The sequence below is a fragment of the Phyllostomus hastatus genome, unplaced genomic scaffold (assembly GCF_019186645.2).
Source record: "Phyllostomus hastatus isolate PE091 unplaced genomic scaffold, TTU_PhHast_1.1 phas_contig_210, whole genome shotgun sequence".
Taxonomy (NCBI): domain Eukaryota; kingdom Metazoa; phylum Chordata; class Mammalia; order Chiroptera; family Phyllostomidae; genus Phyllostomus; species Phyllostomus hastatus.
The window spans coordinates 38,599,019-38,620,507 of NW_025333737.1; the positions used below are offsets into that span (position 1 = coordinate 38,599,019).

The 21,489-nt window shown below is 69.7% G+C and overlaps 1 protein-coding gene and 1 long non-coding RNA gene across 2 annotated transcripts in view; one reads left to right on the forward strand and one right to left on the reverse strand.

The window, feature by feature from the left end:
- Nucleotides 1–292: 292 nt before the first annotated feature.
- Nucleotides 293–21,489, reverse strand: part of CCDC57 (coiled-coil domain containing 57) — a 37,556-nt gene continuing 16,359 nt past the window's right edge. The window contains exons 16-24 of the mRNA XM_045836765.1: nucleotides 20,732–20,893; nucleotides 17,311–17,497; nucleotides 10,817–10,932; nucleotides 9,579–9,695; nucleotides 8,970–9,189; nucleotides 8,539–8,623; nucleotides 8,199–8,408; nucleotides 7,348–7,619; nucleotides 293–716 (exon numbers count right to left, since the gene is read on the reverse strand). Of these exons, the coding sequence (XP_045692721.1) occupies nucleotides 514–716; nucleotides 7,348–7,619; nucleotides 8,199–8,408; nucleotides 8,539–8,623; nucleotides 8,970–9,189; nucleotides 9,579–9,695; nucleotides 10,817–10,932; nucleotides 17,311–17,497; nucleotides 20,732–20,893 (1,572 nt within the window). The 3' untranslated portion in view covers nucleotides 293–513. The remainder of the gene's footprint in view (nucleotides 717–7,347; nucleotides 7,620–8,198; nucleotides 8,409–8,538; nucleotides 8,624–8,969; nucleotides 9,190–9,578; nucleotides 9,696–10,816; nucleotides 10,933–17,310; nucleotides 17,498–20,731; nucleotides 20,894–21,489) is intronic.
- LOC123817509 lies at nucleotides 2,560–5,750 on the forward strand. The gene is made up of 5 exons (XR_006785437.1): nucleotides 2,560–3,016; nucleotides 3,431–3,604; nucleotides 4,610–4,861; nucleotides 4,975–5,269; nucleotides 5,528–5,750. It is a non-coding gene; the product is annotated as an uncharacterized LOC123817509 (long non-coding RNA).

The window sequence follows — 21,489 nt, forward strand, 5'->3', positions numbered from 1 at the left end:
ACGTGGAACGGAGACACCAGTTTCCGTGTTTGTCCCTCTTGCACGTGCTGAGTCTGGGGCCACATCCGCCCCAGCAGCACCCCGGCACGGGCGCCCTGGCGTGCAGGACACGGCGGGGGCCCCATCTGGACACGTGGGGTCACCCAGCTCCACCACTTTCACTGTGGACCACCCCTACCCCCCACCCCCGCACAGTGCTCTCTGGGGGCGGCTTTCGTTGTTTGTGGCGGGCAGGCATTCCGACTGCTCTCTGCCAGGCAGCGCACAGGTGGTTGGCTGTGGGCGGCGACTCAGGCTGCTGGCGAGGCCCTGACGCTGCTGCCCAAGTAGGCCAGGTAAACAACACCCCGGCGAGAGAGAGGGGGAGGCACAGCTTTAATGGGATCCGCACCTCCTCTGCGAGATGCCCCACCAGCGCGGGGGACCCCGTGCCGTGGCTCACAGTACCCCCCCAACCCCGTGTGCACACACACGCACCCCCTGCTGTGGAGAGAGAGGAGGGGAGGGGCGGAGTCAGTCCTTCACATTGTAGTTCCGGATCTTGGGGGCCCGCTGGCAGCGTTTAGGGTTCGCAGGGTGAGCCCGGGGAGGTCTGGCGGGTGTGGCCTTGGCCTGGGCGTCCATCTTCACCCCCTGGACGGCGAAGGCTGCCCGCGTCTCCCTGGGGCGCCCGCTGACGGGTCTGGGGCGGTCGGCTGCTGCAGGCTCCGTGAGCTCTGCCAGGCGAGAACCCGGAGGAGAGCGCGTCACCTCACGGGGCTGGGGTGTGGGTTTCGGGAGCGGGGCCCGGCCACCCTGCGCCCTGGTCCTCCCCACAGGAGCCCACGCGGGCCAGGCGCCCTCCCACAGGGCCCAGCCACGCACTGGGCCCTGAGCACCTCCAACTGCCCGGCAGCCCCAAACTTTACCTTTGGAGATTCCACTGTTTTTCCAAATGTTTGGAACTAAGGATGTATTTCTTTTGTACAATAATGATGTTGTCATTAAGAAGCAATCGTAAGATGCAAGCCCAGGATTAGCTCCCCCTCATGGGGGCCAGCAGGCCGGGCGAGGGGCCGAGACGCCTGGCTGATGCCTGCTCTCTGCACAGTGCCCAGCTGTGAGGGGAGTGAGGTCTTGGGGGCCACCCAGCATGTGGCCGTGTGAGGCACAGGCGGGCCCTGAGGACAAGCGGGCCCTCAGGCAGCCTGGGAAGGGAGGCGCAGGGCTGTGTGGGGCGGGGGCCACTGGAGGACCAGGCCGGGGAGGCGCACCGTGGCCTGCCGGTGCTGGGGCGGAGGTCTGCGGGACGTGCCCCAGTGCCCAGCCCTCCCCTGGGGCCCCTTCTTTCCTCCTGTGCTTCCCCAAAGTGCCTTGGGCTCCCACACCCCAGGGCCTCCCTCCCGCACTCTGGGACACTCCTACTGCCTGGCCTCTGAGCGCCCAGTCCTGGGGGGGGCAAGGGTGGAGGCCTCAGATCCCAGCCCCTCTTGACAAGCAAACCAGCAGGCTCTGACCTCGGTCAGCGGTCACTTCCTTCCTGCCACCTGGGCACCCTGAGACGCGGGCTGGCGGGGGCAGGGGGGACTCTGAGCCCAAGGACAGGGTGCTGGCCCTGGCACCCCCTGTGGTTGCCGCCCCACCCAAGTGGCCGGACCTGTGCTCCCGCTCCGTCCAGTGGCTAGCTCGCCTTCTCCTTCTCACCCGACCTGTTCGGCCAGCCTAGCCCAGGCGTCTCCTCCGGCCCTGGCCCCTGGTGGGCCCCGGGAGACGGCGGGCAAAGGGCGGGCTCCTGCTTCCCATGGGGCTGCTGCTGGTCCCCGAGACCGAGGCCCTGTCCCTGAGCCCCGAGCGGGACCGAGCCCGCCAGCCCCTCCCGGGGGCAGCTCCCTGGCCGACGGTGCCCAGCTCGCGGGCCTGCCCCTGGGGCCTGGACGGACCCTGTGAACCTGCGTGGAGTGGAGGAGTGTCCTCCAAGGGGCAGCCCTGGTCCCGGCTCCCTGCCGGCCGGGAGCCCTCGCCCAGCCCATCCACATCCGGCTCCCCAGAGCTGCCCGCCCCCTGCCCGGGGCTGGGGTGGCGCTCAGGAGGAGGCCTCTGCAGCCGGGCCTGTCCCCCCATCTTCCCTTCTTTGGGGCGACGACCTGCCTGTCGCTTCCTCTGGGAAGCGAGGGATGGCCCTCGCTTCCTCTGAGACTTCCTGCTTCCGCGGGAGCCCCGCACACGCCCCGCGCCCAACACCCCACGCCCCCTCACCCTGGCCCTGAGCCCCTTTATGACTATGGGCTCACAGGGATCCAAGCCCACAACCTGGGAAAGGAGATAAACTTCATGAAAGATACCTTTTCCAAAGGGGCCCGTGGGGGGCTGCACCGCGGGGTCAGCCAGGCCGGCCCCGGCCTGGGGCCCCCAGGGGCCACACAGCCACTGGCTGCCCTCTGCTCCCCTTGGCGGGAGGACAGCGGCCGGTGAGGCAAGGCTCTCCTTTCGCACAGAAGCGCAGCCACTCCGGGGTGGGCGGGGAGGGTGCTCCCAGCGTCTCTGCTGCTCCCTGTCTGACTTGGCCCGAGCGGGAGCCGCACGGCTGGGACCCTGCAGACAGGTCCCGGGGGCCCAGGCGGCCTCTCGGCGGCCTCTGGGGGCAGTGTCCGCGGGACCACACTGCAAGTTTCGGGGTGCGAGGTCCCCGCCTGCAGGGCGTGAAGCCTGCGGCATCGGGACCACGGCGGGCGTGTAACGGGGTCCGAGCGTGCCGCCTCGCCCCCCGGCTGCAGCGGCCAGGCCTGGGAGGCCCCCCGCCGTCCCTCCCGAGTCGCAGAGGGGGCCTTGAGCTCCCTGGCGACGACGGCCCTGCAGCTCCCAGAGGACGCGTCCAGAGGGGACTCCCAGCAGACGCCGCGAGGACGCAGGAGGCGAGGCCGGGGCTGTGCCCGGGCAGGCGGCGGAGCGGGGACGGGCCAGGAGGTGAACGCGTGGGGGTGCACGTGGTCCCGGAGAGGGCGTCCCCACCGAGCAGGATCCCGCGCGCGAGGCACAGGTGAGTGCGGGCGCTTCATGCGGGCACGAGCGCCTCAGACTGGGTTTGAGGAGCAGCCGAGACCCGACCCCATGGGGGGTGAGGACACGTGGGGCTGGAATGAAGGGGGTGGAAGTCGGCCACAGGCACCGACCGAGGCAGAGCGGGCTGGGCCACGCGGTCCCCTGCGGCTCCTCCGCTCGCCCACCCGCTGCAGCCCGCGCCGCCGAGAGTGCACTGGCTGGTGCCGCCATCAGACACGGGAGCCGACGGGGAGCCGGCCGCGGCCGGGGCGGGGCGCGTCCCAGTCCGCTCCACACGGAGGGAATGGACCTGGGAGCCGACCCCGCCCCTCCCCTCACCGCCTCGCCCACCCCCTGGTGGAGTGGCGCCTGGCTGGAGGAGGAGGCCGGAGGTGAGCCAGGGACCTTGCAGCCGAACGTGCAGGACACGCTGCCACCCACTGCGAGGCGCCGTGGCCACCCGGAGGTGACCACCTCCCGCCTGAGAAGCTGGAAGAACGCACCAGAACCAGAAACGAGGAAATCGTAAAGGCAAACTTCGGCGGAACGGAAGCCCCAGGAGCACGAACAGAACCCCCAGCCCGTGGTGCGTGGACACCAGTAAGACTGACCGGAGCACGGGGGGGGGGGCGGGGGGCAGAGGGGGGGACAGCGGGGCAGCTGTCCGTGCGCCAGTGCAGGAAGCCCAGTTCGGCGGAATTCACGGGGAATTCCGAAACCAGCGTCAAACAAAACGGCATGTCGCCCGTCGGGCCGCCGCGCCGGGGGTGGGGACCTAGACAGTGCACCTCCCCTCCCTGGACCCCCGCCGCCCCCCATGCCGCTGGGGAGGCGACGAGGCTGCTCCCACGCAACTTCCAGAGCGGCCGAAACGGCAGGGAACAGCCCGTTTCCGTCTTACTCGTCGTTCTGAAAGGGAGGGAGAGAGCGGACACCGGTTGGCCCTTTTTATCCCTTAAGCAGGCGAGGGCAGCACAGGGACCCGCAGGCCCACAGAGCCGTGCGTGGGGCTGCCCAGGCCGCGCAGCAGCGGATGGGAGCTCCGTCAGGCGGGTGCTGGAAGTGGGTCGCCATCAAGTGTGGGAAGAGCGAAGGGCTTCGGTGTGAGGTGCCGGCGGCCAGGCGTTGACCTGCGTGGTTGGTGCGCGGCCCAGTGCGCTGGCGGGGACCGCAGCCAGGAGCAGTGCAGAGCTCTGGGCAGGACACCGCACACGGCCACTTCCGCAAGCCTGAGGCCGGCCGACCAAGGCGGGGTCACCACCGGGTGAGGGCACGGACGGGGCGCAGGCCACCGGCGGCCGCGGCCTCTGTGAGCCCTCCGTGCCGGGCGTTTGCGGCAGCGTCTTTCCAGGCCAGCGCTGGGCCCGCCTCACCGAACCACTCCGGGAGGCCGGGCTGGGCCGTGCGGGCTGGGCCGTGCAGGTGGCGCTGGGGAAGAGCCCGGGCGCACACCCAGCCCACTGGCACACTCGGCCTGACCCCTGTGGCCACACACTGCTGGCCACTGGAGAGGTGATGGGCGGGTCGGGGGCCCCCGGGGCCCCCACACCCTCTCGACTTCGCACCTGACAGACGGGCTTTCGTCCAGCAGCTGCACCATCCGGGTCGCAGCCCCGCACTCGGTCGGGACACACGGTCCTGGGGGAGGCGCCTCCCGGGCCTGGGGCGCCACCAGCGCGCGAGCAGAGCAGCCGGCGTCCCAGGGAGGCGATGGGCCCCCCGCGTGCTGGGCGAGCCCGGAGAGAAGGGCCAGCACCTGCGCTTTGGACAGCCCGCTGGCCTGGCCCGGCCCAGCCTGGGGCTCGTTTGGTTGGAGCATCGCCCCGTCACCAAAAGGTTGCAGGTTCGATCCCCGGTCCAGACAGGTATCGTCCCCGGCCAGGGCGTGGACAGGAGGCGGCCAGCGGACACCCCTCTCTCTCACCGATGTTTCCTTCCCGTCCTCTCTCTCTCTAGAACAGCGACGAGGAAACAAGCCCTCAGGTGGGGACCAGAGCCCCCGTGAGCTTTGTTCTGCCTGAACTCTCGAAGGTTCTGCGTGCGGCCCGTTGAGGGGGACCGGGCCGTGGTTGCCAGGCTCCCGCCGCCTCTGGAGAGGGGCCTGCCTCGGGGTCCACCGCGCCCCCCTCTGCGGGGTGCGCCCCCCCCTTCCCTTCGGCTGCTCTGCAGGTCCCATCTTCCTCGCGGGTGCCCGGAACCCTGGCCGCGCGGGCCCCTGGGAGGCGCCCACGTGATTCTCCTGCCGCGTGGGGTAAACTTCCCGAAACCCCAGGTTGAGTTTTCATCAAATGTAGAAAAAAACTGGCCATGATTTCTTCAGATACTTTTCTGCCCCCTCCTTCCTTCCTTCCTACCTTAAAGGTTTTGATTATTTTTAGAGAGGGGGGGACGTGAGGGAGGGAAACACCCGGGTGTGGCCGCCTCTCCCGCAGCCCCCACCAGGGACCGGGCGCACAACCTGGGCACGGGCCCTGACTGGGAATCGAACCGGGGACCCTTCCGTTCGCAGGCCGGCACCCAGTCCCCCGAGCCCCGCCAGCCAGGGCTCTGCTCCCGTCCTGCTGAGCCGACGGCCTCGACCTGGCCCCTGCGACTCCTCCGCCCACCGTCTGTCCCCTGGGGGTCGTCCTGGAGCCGCCGCCATCCCCGGTCTCCGGCTGCCCCGCTCCTCCTCCCGGCACCGGCACCGGCACCAGCACCGGGGTGAGGCGGCCGCAGAGCCCCGCGGCGTTCCTCACCGTGCTTCTCCTTGCCGGGGGTTTCGTTGGTTGGTTTCTTGTAGTTTAAGTTCTTCTCGTCGTGTACGTGTTTTTTAAAAATACTTGAATCTGGGCACGAGCGTTCTCTGAATGCCAACATCTGCCGCCCAGCTCCCCTTCTGGGCCCGGGTCACACCTCCCCGCTCCTTCCCAGGCCACGAGGCCGAGACCGGGCGCCAGGCACCGCGACACGGCCCAACTGCCCTGGCTGCTTCCCGGGGCCGGGCTGCGCCTCGGTCAGAAGGAGGCCCCTCGTCCAGTCACGTCAGATGCCAGCGGCACGCCCTTTGCAAAGGACAGGCACTCCGGCCTCGGGAGCAGCCGCCACGCTCTGCGGAAGACCAGAACCCGAGGAGGAGGGAACCTGGCACCAGCACCGCGCCCTTGGGTGCTGTTGGCCCTTTCCGTTCCTCCTGGTTGGCGGGGGTGAGGCCGGCGCGGCCGCCCGGCAGCACCGTGGCGGTGACACTCCTCCGAGCTTCCTGCCGCGTCTGCCTGACTGTGCCCACCCGGGCCCCCCACCCCGGCCCCCCGGACCCCAGGGGTGGCCCGGGGCGGTCACTGGGGGCCCGGCCTCCCCGCTCACAGCGGGCGGCGTTTGTTCGGTGGTGCCCGCCCCAGCACAGGGGCGGCACCCGGCCCAGCCGGCGCTGGCTTTCCCCTATGCTGCCCTCCTTTTTTTTTTTTTTTAAGATTTTATTTATTTATTTTTAGAGAGGGAAGGGAGGGAGAGAGAGAGAGAAACATCAATGTGCGGTTGCTGCGGGTTATGGCCTGCAACCCAGGCATGTGCCCTGACTGGGAATCGAACCTTGGACGCTTTGGTTCGCAGCCTGAGCTCAATCCACGCTCTGTGCCACCCTCTTTAACGACTCCTGGGGTTCCTCTCTTTGGTAAAGGTGGGTGTCCAGTCCCCCGCCCCACTGGCCCCTCCCGAGAGCCTGGGCAGCTGTCCCCCGCGAGGCTCGCCCACCTGGCTGCGCCCTGACCCACAGGGAGCACACCCCGCCTGCTGCCGCTGGCGACCGTGGTCGCCGCGGCACAGAGCACGGAACCTGAGCGGCCCGCGGCGCCCTTGCGGTTTCCACGCCGCAGCGCAGGGCGGCACCCGGACGGCCGTCGGAGGACCGCGCCCCCGGCCCCGCGTGACCCTGCCCGCCAGTGTCGCCCCAACCGAGAGCCCACTGAGTGACGTCGGCAAAAAAATAAAATAAATGAAAACGGAAACGTAAACCAGTGACGGAATCCCGCCTTTCACCTATCAGACTGGCGAGGAAGGAGACGCTGGGGGTGGGGGGAGGGGGTAGCACCCGGGGAGGAAGCACCCGGGGAGGGAGCAGGAGGGAGGGGGAGGGGCGGAAGTGCACTCGGAGGCCGGCGGCGCTGGGGCGCAGGGAGACTCCCTCCACCGGGGAGTGGGGCGGGCGGGGCCTGGGGGCGGGACGCGCCCGAGGGGGAGGGGGAGGGGAGGGGAGGGAGGGGAGGGGAGGGGAGGGGAGGGGAGGGGAGGGAGGGAGGGAGGGGAGGGGAGGGAGGGGGAGGGGAGGAGGGTGGCCCGCTCACTCTTCACCTCCAAGCCTCCACACTGTCCGTCCCTCCTGGCGCGGCCGCGAGGAGGAGGAGGCGGGGGCTCCCCGGCCGCAGGGGCTGAGCTCCCTTTGCCCCAGTGGCCGCCGGGCCCGGCCGCGGGGCAGCCGCGACACCCCGCACTCCCAGAAGGCCGCGCGCCCGCCCTCCCGGCCCCGGGCGGGGGCTCCCCGCAGCTGGCTGCCTCCCAGCGCGGCCCAGCCGCTGGGCGCGTGGCTCCGGGCTGGGCTCCGGGACTCGCGGGGCTGCCCTTGTCTGTTGCTCAAGCACGTGTTTCCATGCTCGTGGGGGTGGAAAAAAAAAAAAGGAAAGAAAGAAAGAAAGAAAAGAATGTCCCTCCAGTTTGATTATTTTGGAGGTCAAAAAAAGAATTATCTTAGATATTTGTGATTTTTAGAAAATCCTTACCCAAGGATTTTTAAAAAGATTTTACTTATTTACCTTCAGGGAGAGGGCGAAGGAGGGAGAAAGAGAGGGACAGAGACACTGATCAGCGGCCTCTCGCGTGCGCCCCGACCAGGGACTGAGCAGGCCGGCCACCCAGGCCTGTGTCCCCCCGGAGACCGAACCGGGGGTGACCCCTCGCCTTGCGGAACCACACCCAGCCACCGGGCCAGGGCCGCCTGGGTGACGTTCCGGTCCCTCCTGCGGCTGCCGGTTTCTGGGTTCCATCCCAGCCCACCCCTTGGCGCTCCTGACCTCACAGGGTCTGAGAGGCTGGAGCCCCAGTTGCCTCTCCCAGCCCTGTCCCGGCACACCTGTCCCCTCCCCCACCGTGAGCCCGCCCTGCAGGTAAGGGGTCAAGGGTCAGGGACAATGCTGGGCCCCACCCACACTCTCCCCGCAGCAGCCGACAGAGTGAAGATGGATGAGACCGAGGGACCTATGGGGGCGGGGGCTGGGGTGGCAGGAGCCAGGGGGTGGCGGCCTCCGGGCACAGGGTCCACCGTGCACAGCAGGGGCAGCAGGAGGAGCAGGAAGGGAGGTGCAGCCCCTGCAGCTGGAAACACGAGGCCTCGAGGCCTGGGTGGGGAGCCGCAGCTGCTGCAAAAAACGGGCAGGGGGTGGGGGGAGGTGGCAGGGCGGGTGTGGGCTCCACAGCCTGGGAGAGCCAGGAGGAGGAGCTGTGTCCACCCCGAGGTCCAGGTCCCGGGCACGGCAGGGCCATCTGGACCGAGGGCCCCGGGGAGCACGCTGGGTCCCTGTCCTCAGTGAGGACAGCAGCCCGGCCAGGCGGGCAAAGTGCAGAGCGTGCACACCTGTGAGGGATGGGGGGGCAGGGCAGGGCCAGATGGCTCCAGCCCCACCTCAAAACCAAGACCCAGGTGCCCTGTGCAAAAGGCCGGGCTGCGAAAGCCGCCCGTGGGATCCCTCGCTGAGGCCAGAAGCTGCCACACTGCCCCGCGGCCACTGTCGCCTCCTCTCCCGGGGCCCCCCCACGCCGTGCGGCGCGTCAGTGCGGACCCGCCTGCGTCTTGGCCAGAGCTCTTCCCGACCCACGAGGCTGACGGGAGCCCTGAGCCCAGCAGACCGGTCCCACAGGCAACGCAGTCGGGCGGCTCAAACGCGCGAGGCGCACGGGGAGCCCCGGCCGCCCGTTCTCACCCGCTGGCGCCGAGTCGTCCTGGGAGGCGAGGCCGGAAGGGCTGGACCCCAGGTCGAGCAGCCTCCAGGTGTCCTGCAGGGAGCCGCTGGTGAGCGACGAGGACCCCGGGGTGTGGGGGCCGCGGCCCTGGCGGGGCCCGGGAGCCTGCGGCGGCTCCGGGGACCGGTTCTCCTTCTGAAGGGCCGACTTGCAAGTCGCCGTGGAGATGCTGGGTCGCTTCTACAGAAGCCGGAAAAGACAGGATTACCCTTGAGAACCGCCCTCTCTCCACCCCAGAGGGAATGACGGGGCTCCCCGCACCCCTTCGGGAAGAGGACGGGACAGAGGGACCCCAAGGACCAGGAGAGAGGCCTGGGTCGGCGGCCCGCACCCCGGCCGCCAGGTCCCTGTGGAACATAGCGGGGGGTGGCCCGCACCCCAGGCCCCGGTGTCCGGCCCCGTCCCCGCGCCCGGAGGGACCCTGCCCGGCCCTCTGCAGCCCGCTGCCACCCTCCCGCAGCGCCCAGCCGCCGAGACGATGGCCGCTCAGGGCCACAGCCCTCTCCCGAGACAGCCGGCGCTGCGTCCTCGATGCTGTGTGCACACCCAGTGCTCCGGGGCCTGCGTACCTGCCCCGGCCCTGCTGTGCCCGCCACCGTGCCTCGGGGAGCGCCGTCTCTGCCGACCGCGGGTGCCGCGTGGGGTGGGGTCTCTCTGGGGCGTCCCCCGTCGGCGCTCTCCGAGCCCTGCCACGGGAACGCCCGCAAGGGAGATCAGCGTTCGTGGGTCACCGACGGGTCGCGTCACTGAGCTTCCCCTCGAGGCCGGGTGGGTCACTCCAGGATCGCGGGCACCAGGGACTTCCTCTGTCCGGTCACAAGCCCACAGGGAGGGGCAGACTGGTGCCCACCAGCCAGGACAGACGGAGCCCCCACCCCAGCCGTCTGGCTGCTCCCTGAGCACGAACTGGGAACTCGTGGCAGCAGCTGCCGCCCGCTGCCCGGCTCCCTCTGATTTTGGTTCCCGCTGAGCGAGCCGCAGAGACGACCACAAACCGACGTCTGCAGGACGCCCGACGGGGCAGGGTCGGCGCCCAGACCCGCTCGGGGCGGAGGCAGGGCAGGGCCTCCCCGCCGCGCAGAGCGCAGCCGCCAGGTGCAAACACGACGGACTGTGCAGCAGCACCGGCCCCGGGTTGAAGGAGACACATACACACGCGCTCACACACACGGGCCCGCGTGCTCACGTCAGCACACACACGTGCACACGTTCACACGTGTGCGCACGGGCACACTCGGGACCGGCTGCGAGGCCGAGGACGGCTCAGCAGAGCGGACGGCAGAGACCCAGCACGGGGCGCGCAGCCCCGGGCCGCGTCCACGGGGAGTGCGTGTCCCCGACGGTGGGGGTTCCCGCAGCGACCGTCTGCGTGTAGGGCCCCCGCTGGACACACCGCAGCCTGACGTCCGGGGCTCTCGCTCCCTGGCCTGGGGGTCAGCCGTCTGTCCGTCCCTCTGACCGACACGTGAGGAAGGCAGTGGGGGAGGGAAGGCGACGGGGGAAGGGCAGCAGGAAGTTAGCACCTGGGGTGAGTCCAGGTGACAGGTGTGTGCGCTGTCATGCTTTAAGGAAACTTCTCCAGTTTTGGAAAGAGGGGAGGGAGGGGGGAGGGAGGACGGGGGGGGGGCCGCAGCGAGAGGGAAGCCCGGACCGGGCCAGGTCCCCGGCTAGGGCTGTGCGAGAGGCAACCAACCAGTGTTTCTCTCCCTTTCTCCCTGCCTTCCCCCCTCTCTAAAATAAAGTCTTAAAAAGAAAGAAAACCAGTTAGTCACGGTTGCTGAAGAGACGTTTCTGAGGTGACAGTTACCTGGCGGGCGAGGTGGGGCTGCAGCTGTCTCAGAGGCCGGCTGTGCTCCCAGGGCGTCTCAGGCCCCTCCCCCGGGTTCCAGGCCCCCGGGCCAGGGCAGGGGCGGCCCGGTGTCCCTGGAGACAAGGTGAGGGAGGGGGTTGGCTCTGTGTGCACAGCACTTCTGGACTCTTCCCTCCTGGAGACGACCCGAGTCCCCTGTGTCCCTGCTCCCTTCGCCCCCACGGCGCAGGCCAGGGCGCGCACCAGCAGCCGGCAGAGCCCGCGGACCCGCAGGCCCCGGCCCGGCTCCTCGCCGGGGCAGAGAGGGGCAGAGGGGGGCGAGGAGCCGTGTCCACTCGTGCTCTCCACCCCCCGGGGAGCCCGGCCTGCGGCCCTCAGGCACCCGCGGCCCGGCTGGGACGCAGGCCCGAAGACCAGACCCGAGCCGGGGGGGCACGGGGGGCACAGGGCTCGGCAGGCCCGGGACCAGGACCAGCGCAGGGCGGTCCGCCAGCTGCCCCCCCCAGGCCCAGCCCAGAGGCAGCCCGGGGAGGCCCGGCCGACCCGGGGGTCCACCTGCCTGGCCTGGCCTGGCCTTGCCGGGCGCCTGGGGCTGCGGCACACGGCTTACGGCGGACGGGTCTGGCCCAAAGCCCTCGCACCCACCGGGGACCTCACACTGGCTGCCTCCCCGCGGAGCGGAGGGCCGGAGGCCCTGCTGGCCACTGCGGCGCTCCCCTCCCCAGGGCCCGCCCGCCTGTGCGGTCTCTCCCGGGGGCCCGGGAGCGCAGGGGGCTACACGCTCCCTCTTCAGCGTGTCGCTTGCAGGTGCACACGCAGCCGTGCGCCGGCTGGGTCCTGCTCAGGTGGCAGGTCCCGGCCGGGGTCGAGCAGACACGGGAGATGAGGGTCGGCGTGAGCAGCTGCCCCACTGCACTGTCGGACAGAGGCACCCCCCACGGGACCCGGGGACTCACGGGGACTCACGGGGACTCACGGGGCCCCGGGGCGCCCGCCATCCCCCCGTCTGAGAAGTGCGCGCAGACGGCAGCAACCAGGGCCCCACGGCCCCGGGAAGGACACAGCCCACCCTTATTCCTAGAGCAAGGTCTCTTCCTGTCTGCTTTTTTTTAAGACTTTATCTGTTTGTTTATTTATGTATTTTTAGAGACGAGAAGGGAAGGAGGGAGAGAGACAAACATCCGTGTGTGGTTGCCTTCCATGTGCCCCCACTGGGGACCTGGCCTGCAACCCAGGCCTGTGCCCTGGCTGGGGATCGTGCTCTGACGGGGGGGTGGATCCGCCGACCCCACGTGACGGCCCGTGCGGAGGTCACGGGGAACGGGGGGCCGGCGGCCTGGGGACAGCGACCCAGGCCACTGCGTGTCCCCTGGGGGGCGCCCTGCAGGCTGGACAGAGAGAAAGGGTAGCTCTCTCACCGAAGCGCGGGTGGTCACAACGGCCCAGAGGAGGCGGACAACCCGCGCAGACAATTGAAGAAGAAAAGGCGAAGACAGCTGAACACCCACCGCCGACGCGGGCGCCGGGGCCTCAGGGGGTGGGCCTCTGACACCCGCAGCACCTCGGGGGGCGGGCGGGAGGGGGGGCACATGCGGCTCGGGGCGCCCCCCCACGAAACGCGCTCCCGCCGTGAGGGGCGCCCACACCTGTGGGGCGTTGCCGGGTTTACTCGGACCAAACGGACAGCAGCGCCCGGAAGCAGGGTCTCACGGGCCGGGGAGGGGCGGTTCGCACGGGGATCAGGGAGGGGACGTCAGGAAGGCCGCGGGGATGCGCCCACCTCGAAGCAGCCGCCCGGACGCACGGGGTCAGCGGGCAGGGCTGGCCGAGGCCCTGGACGGGGAGCCTCGCGAGGAGGAAGACCCAGGAGGACCGGAGCCTGGGCTGACGCCGCCGACCCGCCCGGTGAGGGGCCCATGCGGCTGCTCCCCCGGCAGGGCCCCTTCGCACGCTTGGGCCCACAGTCTCTGGGGAAACAGCCCCCCGGTGTCCCTGGGAGCAGGGGCCGTGCCCCCGTGGCTGCCACAGGGGGCTGGGGCCCGGGGGGCGGGGTCAACGGGCTCCTTGCTGAGCCCCCAGCCCGGGCTGCCGGGTCCTGTCGGAGCCGCCCGAGCGCGGGTTCTCCGTCTGAAGGCGTGAAAGCCATCTGCCTCGGTCGTTTCTGCGAGGCCTCCTCGGGTACAAGTCAGATTGTTTTTTTCTCCCGTTGATCTGTCCTGAGTCAACTGAATTATTGCCCCGGCCCGGAATGCCTCAAAAGGTGGGCGCTTCCCAGGAGAGGGTAGCCTCTGGGGCTGGCTGCCGCTGTGTCCCTCAGGCCCCGCCAGGCCCCCGCCCGCCGGCCTCCCGGGCCCGGGGAAGGGAGAGCACCGGGGCTGCCTCCTTCCTCTGTGCGCAGGCCGGAGGGGGGCGGGATCTGAGAGACGTGGGCCCCCGGCTGGCTGCACTGGCGGCGGCCCTGTGACGGCACCCCCGGTTCCCGCTGGCGGCCTTTCCCAGGGACGCCGCCTCTCTGTCTCTGCGGCCACGTGGTCCTGAGAGCTGGCCTTTGTGATGGGGGGGGAACGACAGTTTTCTCGTCCCCACCATCGGGAGGGTGCGCTGCCCGGGGGCACCTGGTGGCCCGAGAAGCAGACCGGGGCTCGCAGCACCTCTGCCCTCAGGGGACCGGCACGAGGGGCCCCGGAGCCCCCGTGCGGGGGCCTGCTGGGGCCGAGGGTCCCGGGCTGGTGGCTGCAGGCCCCCCTGCTCTCGGGGGCTGTGGGCACAGCCTGCGGGGGCTGCTCTCTCCGGGGCACTCGCGTCCACGGTGGAGCCACAAGAGGCTTATCGGCTTGAGTCACTATTGACACAAACCCTTCGAATGGGCAAACCACCGGAACTGAAAAAATATCTTCTTAGAGAAGTCCCAACCCAGAGAATCGTGAGTTTGTTTCGTGAACTTGGCTCGGGGGAACCGTCCTTTGGGGGCCCAGCACTCCGGTCAGACACCACAGGGGATTTGGGCCTCTCGGGCAGGCCCACCCGCGGGGACCACCCTCCCCGAGGCCCCGAGGCCCCGAGGCCCCGGCTCGGTCGTGGGTCAGGCAACTCCACGTCATCACTGCTACAGAGCGCGCCGCCCGGAGAGACGGCCTGGGCCCGGCCTGTGCGGCCTCAACGGGCTGGGTGTCGCCCCACAGACCGATAGGTCACCAGTTTGATTCCCAGTCAGGGCACATACCAGAGGCAACTGATTCATGTTTCTCTCCTTCTCTTTCTTCCTCCTGTCCCCTCTCTCTAAAATTAAATAAAATCTTTTTTTTCTTTTTTTCTTTTTTTTTTAAAGAAATATAGCCCCGGCTGGTGTGGTTCAGTGGATTGAGTGCCGGCCTGAGCACCAAAGGGTGGCCGGCTCGGTTCCCGGTCAGGGCACAGACCAGGGTTGCGGGCCATGGCCCCCAGTGGGGGGCACGTGAGAGGCGGCCACAAACAGATGTTTGTCTCCCTCTTTCTCCCTCCCTTTCCCTCTCTCTAAAATAAGTAAATATTTTTTAAGAAGAGAAGAAACACATTCTGGGGTAACAGCTGACCTTGTCTACCACCTCATCAGGCACCTCATCAGGGGTCCCAGCCCCCAGGCCACAAACTGTAGCGGTCAGTGGCCTGTCACAGGAGCCGGGCCTCAGGGCGGCAGGTGACTGCCGGACAAGCCAGCTCCACCGCCTGAGCTCCCCTCCCGTCCCCGCCCCCGGCCCGGCCCGAGGGAAAACCATCTTCCGTGAAACCAACTCGTGGCGCCAAATAGGTTGGGGACCGCTGTGGCAAGGTCCCCGTGAGCCATCGCCCGGGAGGTGGCGAAAAGCAAACAAGCTGAGGAGATGGACTCCAGATGAGTGCCGGCTCTGTTGCAAGGACGCGGCCGTGTTTGCTTAAGTGGCCGCAGTCTCTTGGGCAACGCGTGCCCTCAGGGCCGCGCTTCCAGCGGGAGTGCGTGGCCGGTGCGTGCTGCCGGCCTGCGCTGCCGGCCCGCGACCTTTCCAACGAGGGCAGCGAGCGACGGCTCAGCCCGGCGGACCTGCCGGCCCCTGCTCTCGGCCTCCTGGTGCCGAGGAGCCGGAGAGTTCCGGCGGGTTCCGGTGAGGCAGGTTTCCAGAAGCCACGAGAGGCACCCGGGCGCCCGTCAGCTCGCGGCCGCCTTGCTCCTGAGGGCGCCGGGCACTGGGGTCTCGGAGGGCGGGACGACGGCCGCAGCTGCAGCGGCAGGGGAAGCCCCTCCCTGCGCCAGGGAGGTGGAGTGTGCGTTCCAGCACAAAGGGTCCGAGGCGTGGAGACGCGTTTGCGAGGGAGAAGGGGTGCGTCCGGAGGCCCGGTGCGAGGAGGGGCAGAGGACAGAGTGTGAACGTGGAACCGGAAACGCGCAGACCGCCTGCGGGGAGTCAGTCTTTGGGAAGGGGTTTTACGCACGGTCAAGCTGAGACGAAAACATGCTGATTTCAAACTGGGTTTTAATGCCAAAAGTTCACTGGTTTTCTCTTCCTGTCACAAGGGCAAAGTGCTGCCCTGGCTGGTGTGGCTCAGTGCATTGAGCGAGGGCTGCGAATCAAGGAGTCACTGGTTCGATTCCCAGTCAGGGCACAGGCCTGGGTTGTGGGCCAGGTCCCCAGTAGGGGGCGCACGAGAGGCAACCACACAATGATGTTTCTCTCCCTCTTTCTTCCTCTGTCCCCCACCTCTCTAAAAGTGAATAAACAAAGTCTTCAAAAAAAGAAAGGACAAAGTTTTCTTGAACTTCTGGTTTGCTTTGGATAATAGACTGGGAGCGTCACTCACTTTTTAAGCGATCAACTCGGAAAGCTTCGTGTCCTATCAGAACGCTGCTCGGTGCGGGACCCGCCTGCTCCCACGTCTGCCTGGGGCTCTGCCTGGGGCTCTGCCCGGGGCTCTGCCACAGTGCCTGAGCGGCGGCTGGGGGCCAGCTCACGGCTCCCCTCCGCCTGTCTGGCCAGGCGGTTTCACGAACTTCCCCGACACCAAACACTACATCCCCTCTTTAGCTTGAGGAAGGTTTGAGGAAGCCCTGACGTTTCCTGGAAGGCCCTGGAACATTTCGGAGGACTGTCCTCTCTCTTTGCAGAAGGGAGGCCGGGCCGCGGGGCGCTGGCGTGCAGGGCAGGTGTCCGCCAACGGGCAGCAGCGCCAGGTGGCCCGCGCGCGCGCCAGCGCCCAGGGAGTGCGCGGGGCCCCAGGAAGTCCGCCGTGCCCTGGCACGGGCTCCGCGCCACGAGTGCAGCCGTCACCTGGACAAGCTGAGTCACAGAAGGAAGGAAACTGCCCGTCGACGACACCGTGACGAACTGTCCCCGGGCCCGGAAGCGGGTCCAACCCTCTGCCATCGACGGTTCCCGCTTCCCTCGGACTGCTTCTCAGAACGCGGCGCTGGGGGCCGGCAGGGGAGCGCTCCCCGACCCCTCCGCGGTCGCCAGGGCGCTCTGCCTCGGCAGGACCCCGAGTGGCCGGCGTTCAGGCCACGGACAGGAGCGAGGGGACGGCCTCAGGGTCTCGTCCACAAAGCCCTGCACATTGCAGTCCCCACGGGAACTCGAAAACAACGGACGGGGGAAGCCACCGGAGACCTGGGGACCCGGGTTGGGCTGCAGCAGGAGAGGCGGAGCGGGGCGGGGCGGGGCGAGCCCCTCCCCCCAGTCCGAGACCAGGCTGCGCCTGCGCAGAAGTGTGTGCACGGATAGGGCGGCGCCGGTCTCGTGCCGCGCACGCTTGGGACGCGGGTGCATCCTCTGTTTTGCTCGCCTGCCCCCAAGGACATCTTTTCGTTGCTTTCTGAGAGACATGGATCGGCTGCCTTCTTGCAGCCCCGTGACCTTCCCATCTAGGAGAGGGCGCTCCAACCTACCCAGCCACCAGCCAGGGCCGAGCCGCATCTTTTTTAAGAGTGAGGCCGCCCTGGGCGGTGGGGGCCAGCGTCGAACCCTGTCTGGGGAAGCGAAAGGTCGCCGGTTCGGTTCCCAGTCAGGGCACGTGCCTGGGTTGCAGGCCAGGTCCCCGGTAGGGGACACACAAGAGGCAGCCACACACTGATGTTTCTCCCCCTCTCTCCCTCCCTCCCCTTCTCTCTAAAAACAAACAAACAAAAACAAACAAATGCATAAAGTCTTGTTGGCAGAGCAATACCAGAGTGCCCCGGCCTTTCCTCGGAAGCAGCGCCCGCGGAGACAGGGCTGCAGGAGGGCGGCACAGCCCCCGTCCCGGCCGGCCGCCCGCGAGCAGCGGGGCCCAGGCAGCTGCGGTGCGGGGGTCGTGCGGCCTGGACCCTGCGGCCAGCGCCACAGAGCCGCAGTGTTCCTCACAACGGCGGCCAGTGAGCGGGCTCCCAAGGTCCCTCCGGATGCGGGACCCCACTCCCCTCGTCTCTGGACCCACCTCCGCCCACGTCCACGGGGGCACCGCCGTTCCCCCACCGGGCCCCCCGTCCCCCAGGACGGAGGGCTCACCTGCGGGCCGGCCCAGCCTGGCGCGGAGCCGGTTGCCCAGCTCCAGCAGCTGCTCCTTCTCCCGCTGCAGGCGGAGGGCCGCCCGGGCCGCCTCCCTCAGTTTCCGCTGGAGCTGCGGCACCGACGGGGCCTGTGGGGGCGGTGCTCCGGGGTCCTCGGTCCCCGAGGGTCCCCCAGCGGCCAGGACCTGTGAAGGAAACCCACAGGGGTGGGGGAGGGGACGGGGGTGGTGGCGTCCCGGGCCAGCCCCGGGCGACAGCCCCTGCACCCGGGTGCGCCTGTCCCAGGCGGGCGCCCCGTCCCTCGGCACCCCCGCCCTCCCCCACTGAGGGCCTTCTCAGGGAGCACAGTGAGGAGCCAGCCAGCACCCTCGCCCGGCCTCCCCCAGCATCCCTTGGACCCATGCGGGCCGGGCCTGGGACAGGACCCTGGGGGGCCATGGCCCAGCAGAGGCTGGAAGGGACCTGGGGGGCTGTGGGCCCACCCCTCTCTGCAGTCCCCCTCCCACCCTGCGCTCTGCCCGTGGCCGAGCTCCTGGGCCCCTCGGCCCAGGCACTGTGCCCGCCTGCCCTCTGACTCCCCTGGGGTGGCGGGTGGGCCCAGGCTCCCCACCACCCTGACCGAGGGCCAGGGGAAGCAGAGGCCACGGGGGAGCATCGGGGACAACACTCGGGGTCTGAGCCCCTCCGGTCCCGAGCCCCGGACCCCCCACGGCTCCTCAGGGACAGCAGCCCCACGGGAGGCCCTGGGCGGGAGGCAGGGCCTGGAGGACAAGGGAGGGGAGAGGGGCAGCTTCTGTGCCGGGCAGGGGCCGGGAGGGGCCGGAGGGGCCCGGCCCCGAGGGAAGCAGGTGGCCTACTTAGCTGCCGACACCTGAGAATACCACGGTGTGCCTGTCCGGGCCACTGCCCTGACGCAGGCACAGGGGACTGGCTCTGCGTCCCCGGCGCAGGCCAGCACGCCCTGTCCTGACCCCTCTCCCCGAGGGCCTCTGTGGGCCTGGCAGGCACCCGCCCTCGAGGCACCCCTCTCCAGGCGGCCCCGGCGCTGCCGCCAACGCCCTGGTGCTGGCAGGTGCCACGGGCCTCAGTGGCCCGGAGGCTGCCAGGATCCCCAGTGTCCCTGGGCCCCGGGCCGGCAGAGGGGTCGGGGCAGGGGCAGGCTTGAGGCCTGAGCCCAGAGCAGGCTTGTGTGTAGGGCCCCACGTGCCCCCAAGGCTGGCCCGGCCGGGGCGGCCGGGCTGGAGGTGAGAGCCTGGCCAACGTCCACGCCCGAGGCCTGGCTGCCCTGGAACACGCTGTGAGACTCTGTGTTTTCTCACGCAAGGAGAGAGTGGCCCTGAGGGCGGCTTTCGCAACCCCAGGGCCCTCGGGCTCTAGAGGAGACGTCCCTCCAATGTCCCCCGGGCACCAGCAATGACGCGGCAGTACTGCCGGGCCTCCGATCCGAGCGCCGGGGTCCCCGTCTCGGCGGCCCCGCGGCAAGGGGGCTGGGTTCTGGGGCGGGGGGGTGATTTTGCACTGGGGGCACTCGGACAGGGGTCCCCGACGGTGGGAGCTCCCTCACGGGCGCCGGGGCCCGCGCTGCTGCCCTGCTTGCCGCGCCGGCGCGGGGCCAGACCTGCCCCGTGAAGAGGAAGGAGAATGCCGGAGCGGGGCGGGGGGGGTGCAGCTTGACCTGTTGGGGTATCAGAGTGGCCTCCGAGCCGGCGAGGGGTTGGGGGGGCAGCGTGTGGCCGCCCCAGGGGGCTGGGGCCTGGGCCGGCACAGGCACCAGCTCAGACGAGGGCCACAGAGGGCACGGCGACGGGGCGGGCAGCTCTCGGCGGGTCACGCCTGCATCAAACCCCTGAGCAGGTGCCCGGCTTCCCGCAGAGCCAGCCGGGGACGGGCGGAGGACACTGCCCCCCAGTGGACCCGCGTGTCCCTGCCGGGGCTGTTGCTTGCAGGGAGGAGGTTGCAGGAAGGAGGGCGGAGCGGCCGGCAGGCTGGGCAGAGGGTGAAGGCGGGGACACCGTCGGTCAGCAGGTCACCCACCCACTCCTGTCCCCCGAATGTCCCCATGCCGGAACCCGCCACTCGCCCTGGATCCTCCTGAGAGCGCGGGAGACTCGGAGCCCTGTGTCCGGGCACGTGTCACACGGCTCCCGGTGCCCTGTCCCCTCTCACGACGTCCCGGCCCCAGACACGCGGCCGGGTGGCCTGGGTGGTCGCTGAGAGGAGCAGGGGAGGGGAGGCAGCCCCTGGGTCTCCTGTGCCGGGGGTTTCTCGCCCAGGAACGGCCTTCCCCAGGGTCACGAGAGGCTCAGACTTGGGGCAGCACGAGACCCCGACCACCGGGCAGAACTAGGGTCCCGGCCCCTCGGCCCCGGGGCATGTGCTGGAGTCCAAGCCCTGCTCTCCGGCGCGACTCCTCTCCCTCCACTCCGGACGAGTGAGGTCGAGGTCGGCGAGCAGCCAGGGCCCGAGGGCTCCGCCTGCTGTCAGCGCCGGGGACACGCAGCGGACACGGGCGGCTGGGACAGCACCTGCGGGGCCAGGACTCGCCCCGGGGGGCTGGCACCGCAGCTCCCCACCCACTGCCCGCCCCCCGTCCTCGAGTGCCCTGGGCAGGCAGCGCCGCAGACCAAAGCTCTTCCCTGAGCCCGGCCCCCGTGGCCCCGGCGGTGTGTCCTAGCGCCTGCCCGTCAGTCCCTCAGTCCCTCTCTCCAAGCCTGGCCCTGGGGCGAGCGCAGGGGGGCCGCGTGAGGGCCGGGGGCCGTGGTGTCTTCAGCTTCTGTGCCTGTTGGAGGACTTCCAGCACCCGCCAGGTGGCATTTCACCATCCCTGACTCGCTTCCCTGGCAAGCAGGTCACCAGAGGTCACCTCGGGACTGCCAGAGGTCTCAGGAGGCACGTCACAAGGTGTCCTCAGTGGAGGAAAGGTGGCCTGGCCTGGCTGGACCGCCGGGGGCAGCGGGCTCTGCAGCTGGGACCCACGGGCTGGAAGGGCAGCGGGGCCGGCCGGAGCCAGGGTGGGGGCCCTGCTTCAGCCACCGAGAAGCTTACGGGAGCCACAGGGCCCGCTGGAAGGAGACCCCGAGTCAGCACACGGCTTCAAGGCCCCACAGGGCCTCCGGGAGGACAGAGCCCGGCCCTGGCACAGGTGCAGGAGCCCTGAGCCTGGCTCCCGACCCGAGGGGCAGGTCGAGAAGGCCGGGAGGAGCAGGCCGGCCCCGGCCCTGGGGCAGCACACCCGCAGAGAGGGAGAGCGGGCGAGAGAGGCGGCGGGGAAGGGGGAGGGAGACGGCAGGGGGCTGCGGGGGGCAGCCCCAGGCCGGGCTCTGCCGGCCACTGCGAGGGCGGCCCCCAGGGCGCCCCTGCAGCAGGACCCAGGACGGCCAGCAGCTGGGGTGCATCCGAGGCCGGTGCAGGGCACCCACCTGTCTCCCGAGGGCCACACAGCGGCTCGGTTCCGCCATCCCCAGGTGCCTCTGCAGCTCAGCCACCTGCCTCTGCAGCTCCAGCGCCTCCAGCTGCACCTGGTCTGCCGCGTGGGGGAGGGCGCACTGGGTGGCGCCCACCTCCCGGGGCTCCTGCAGGGCCTGGGGGCCGTGGGAGGCAGCGTTAGGGAGGAGGCGGCCACCGTGGACGGGGCTGGGGGACAGAGCAGCAGGGGGCAGTGGTGGAAAGTTCCGGAAAATCAGAAGGGACACACGGCTCTCAGGGTCTCCTCTCACTTTGTTTGAGGTGCTCAACCCCGGAGAACAGCACCACTGCCCTCCAGCCCACCTGGACTGGACCCAGGGGACCCGCCTCCGTCTGCACGGGCAGGGGGGCACCTGGGGTAGAGCCTTCTGGGAGGCATCCGGACGGAGCGGGGACTGAAGCCCCCAGTGGAGCCCGGGGGGTGCGGGAAAGTGTCTCGGGAACACAGGCCCGGGGAGGACATCTTCGGGCACGGGACGGGGGGCTCCGCTCTGAAAGGGGGTGGGGGGCTGGGAGCAGGCCTGGGAGGAAGGCTGGGGACGGCAGGCGGCGGTGTGGGCGGGGCCCGGGTGGCCTCCCTGCCCTGCCCCACGCCTGCCGCCCTCCCGCCGTCCGGAGGGACACGGACAGGCCCCTGGGAAGACCCCTGACCCTCTCCCCGTCGCGCCCTCGGCAGGGTCAGACACAGGGACCCTGACGTGGAGCCCTCACG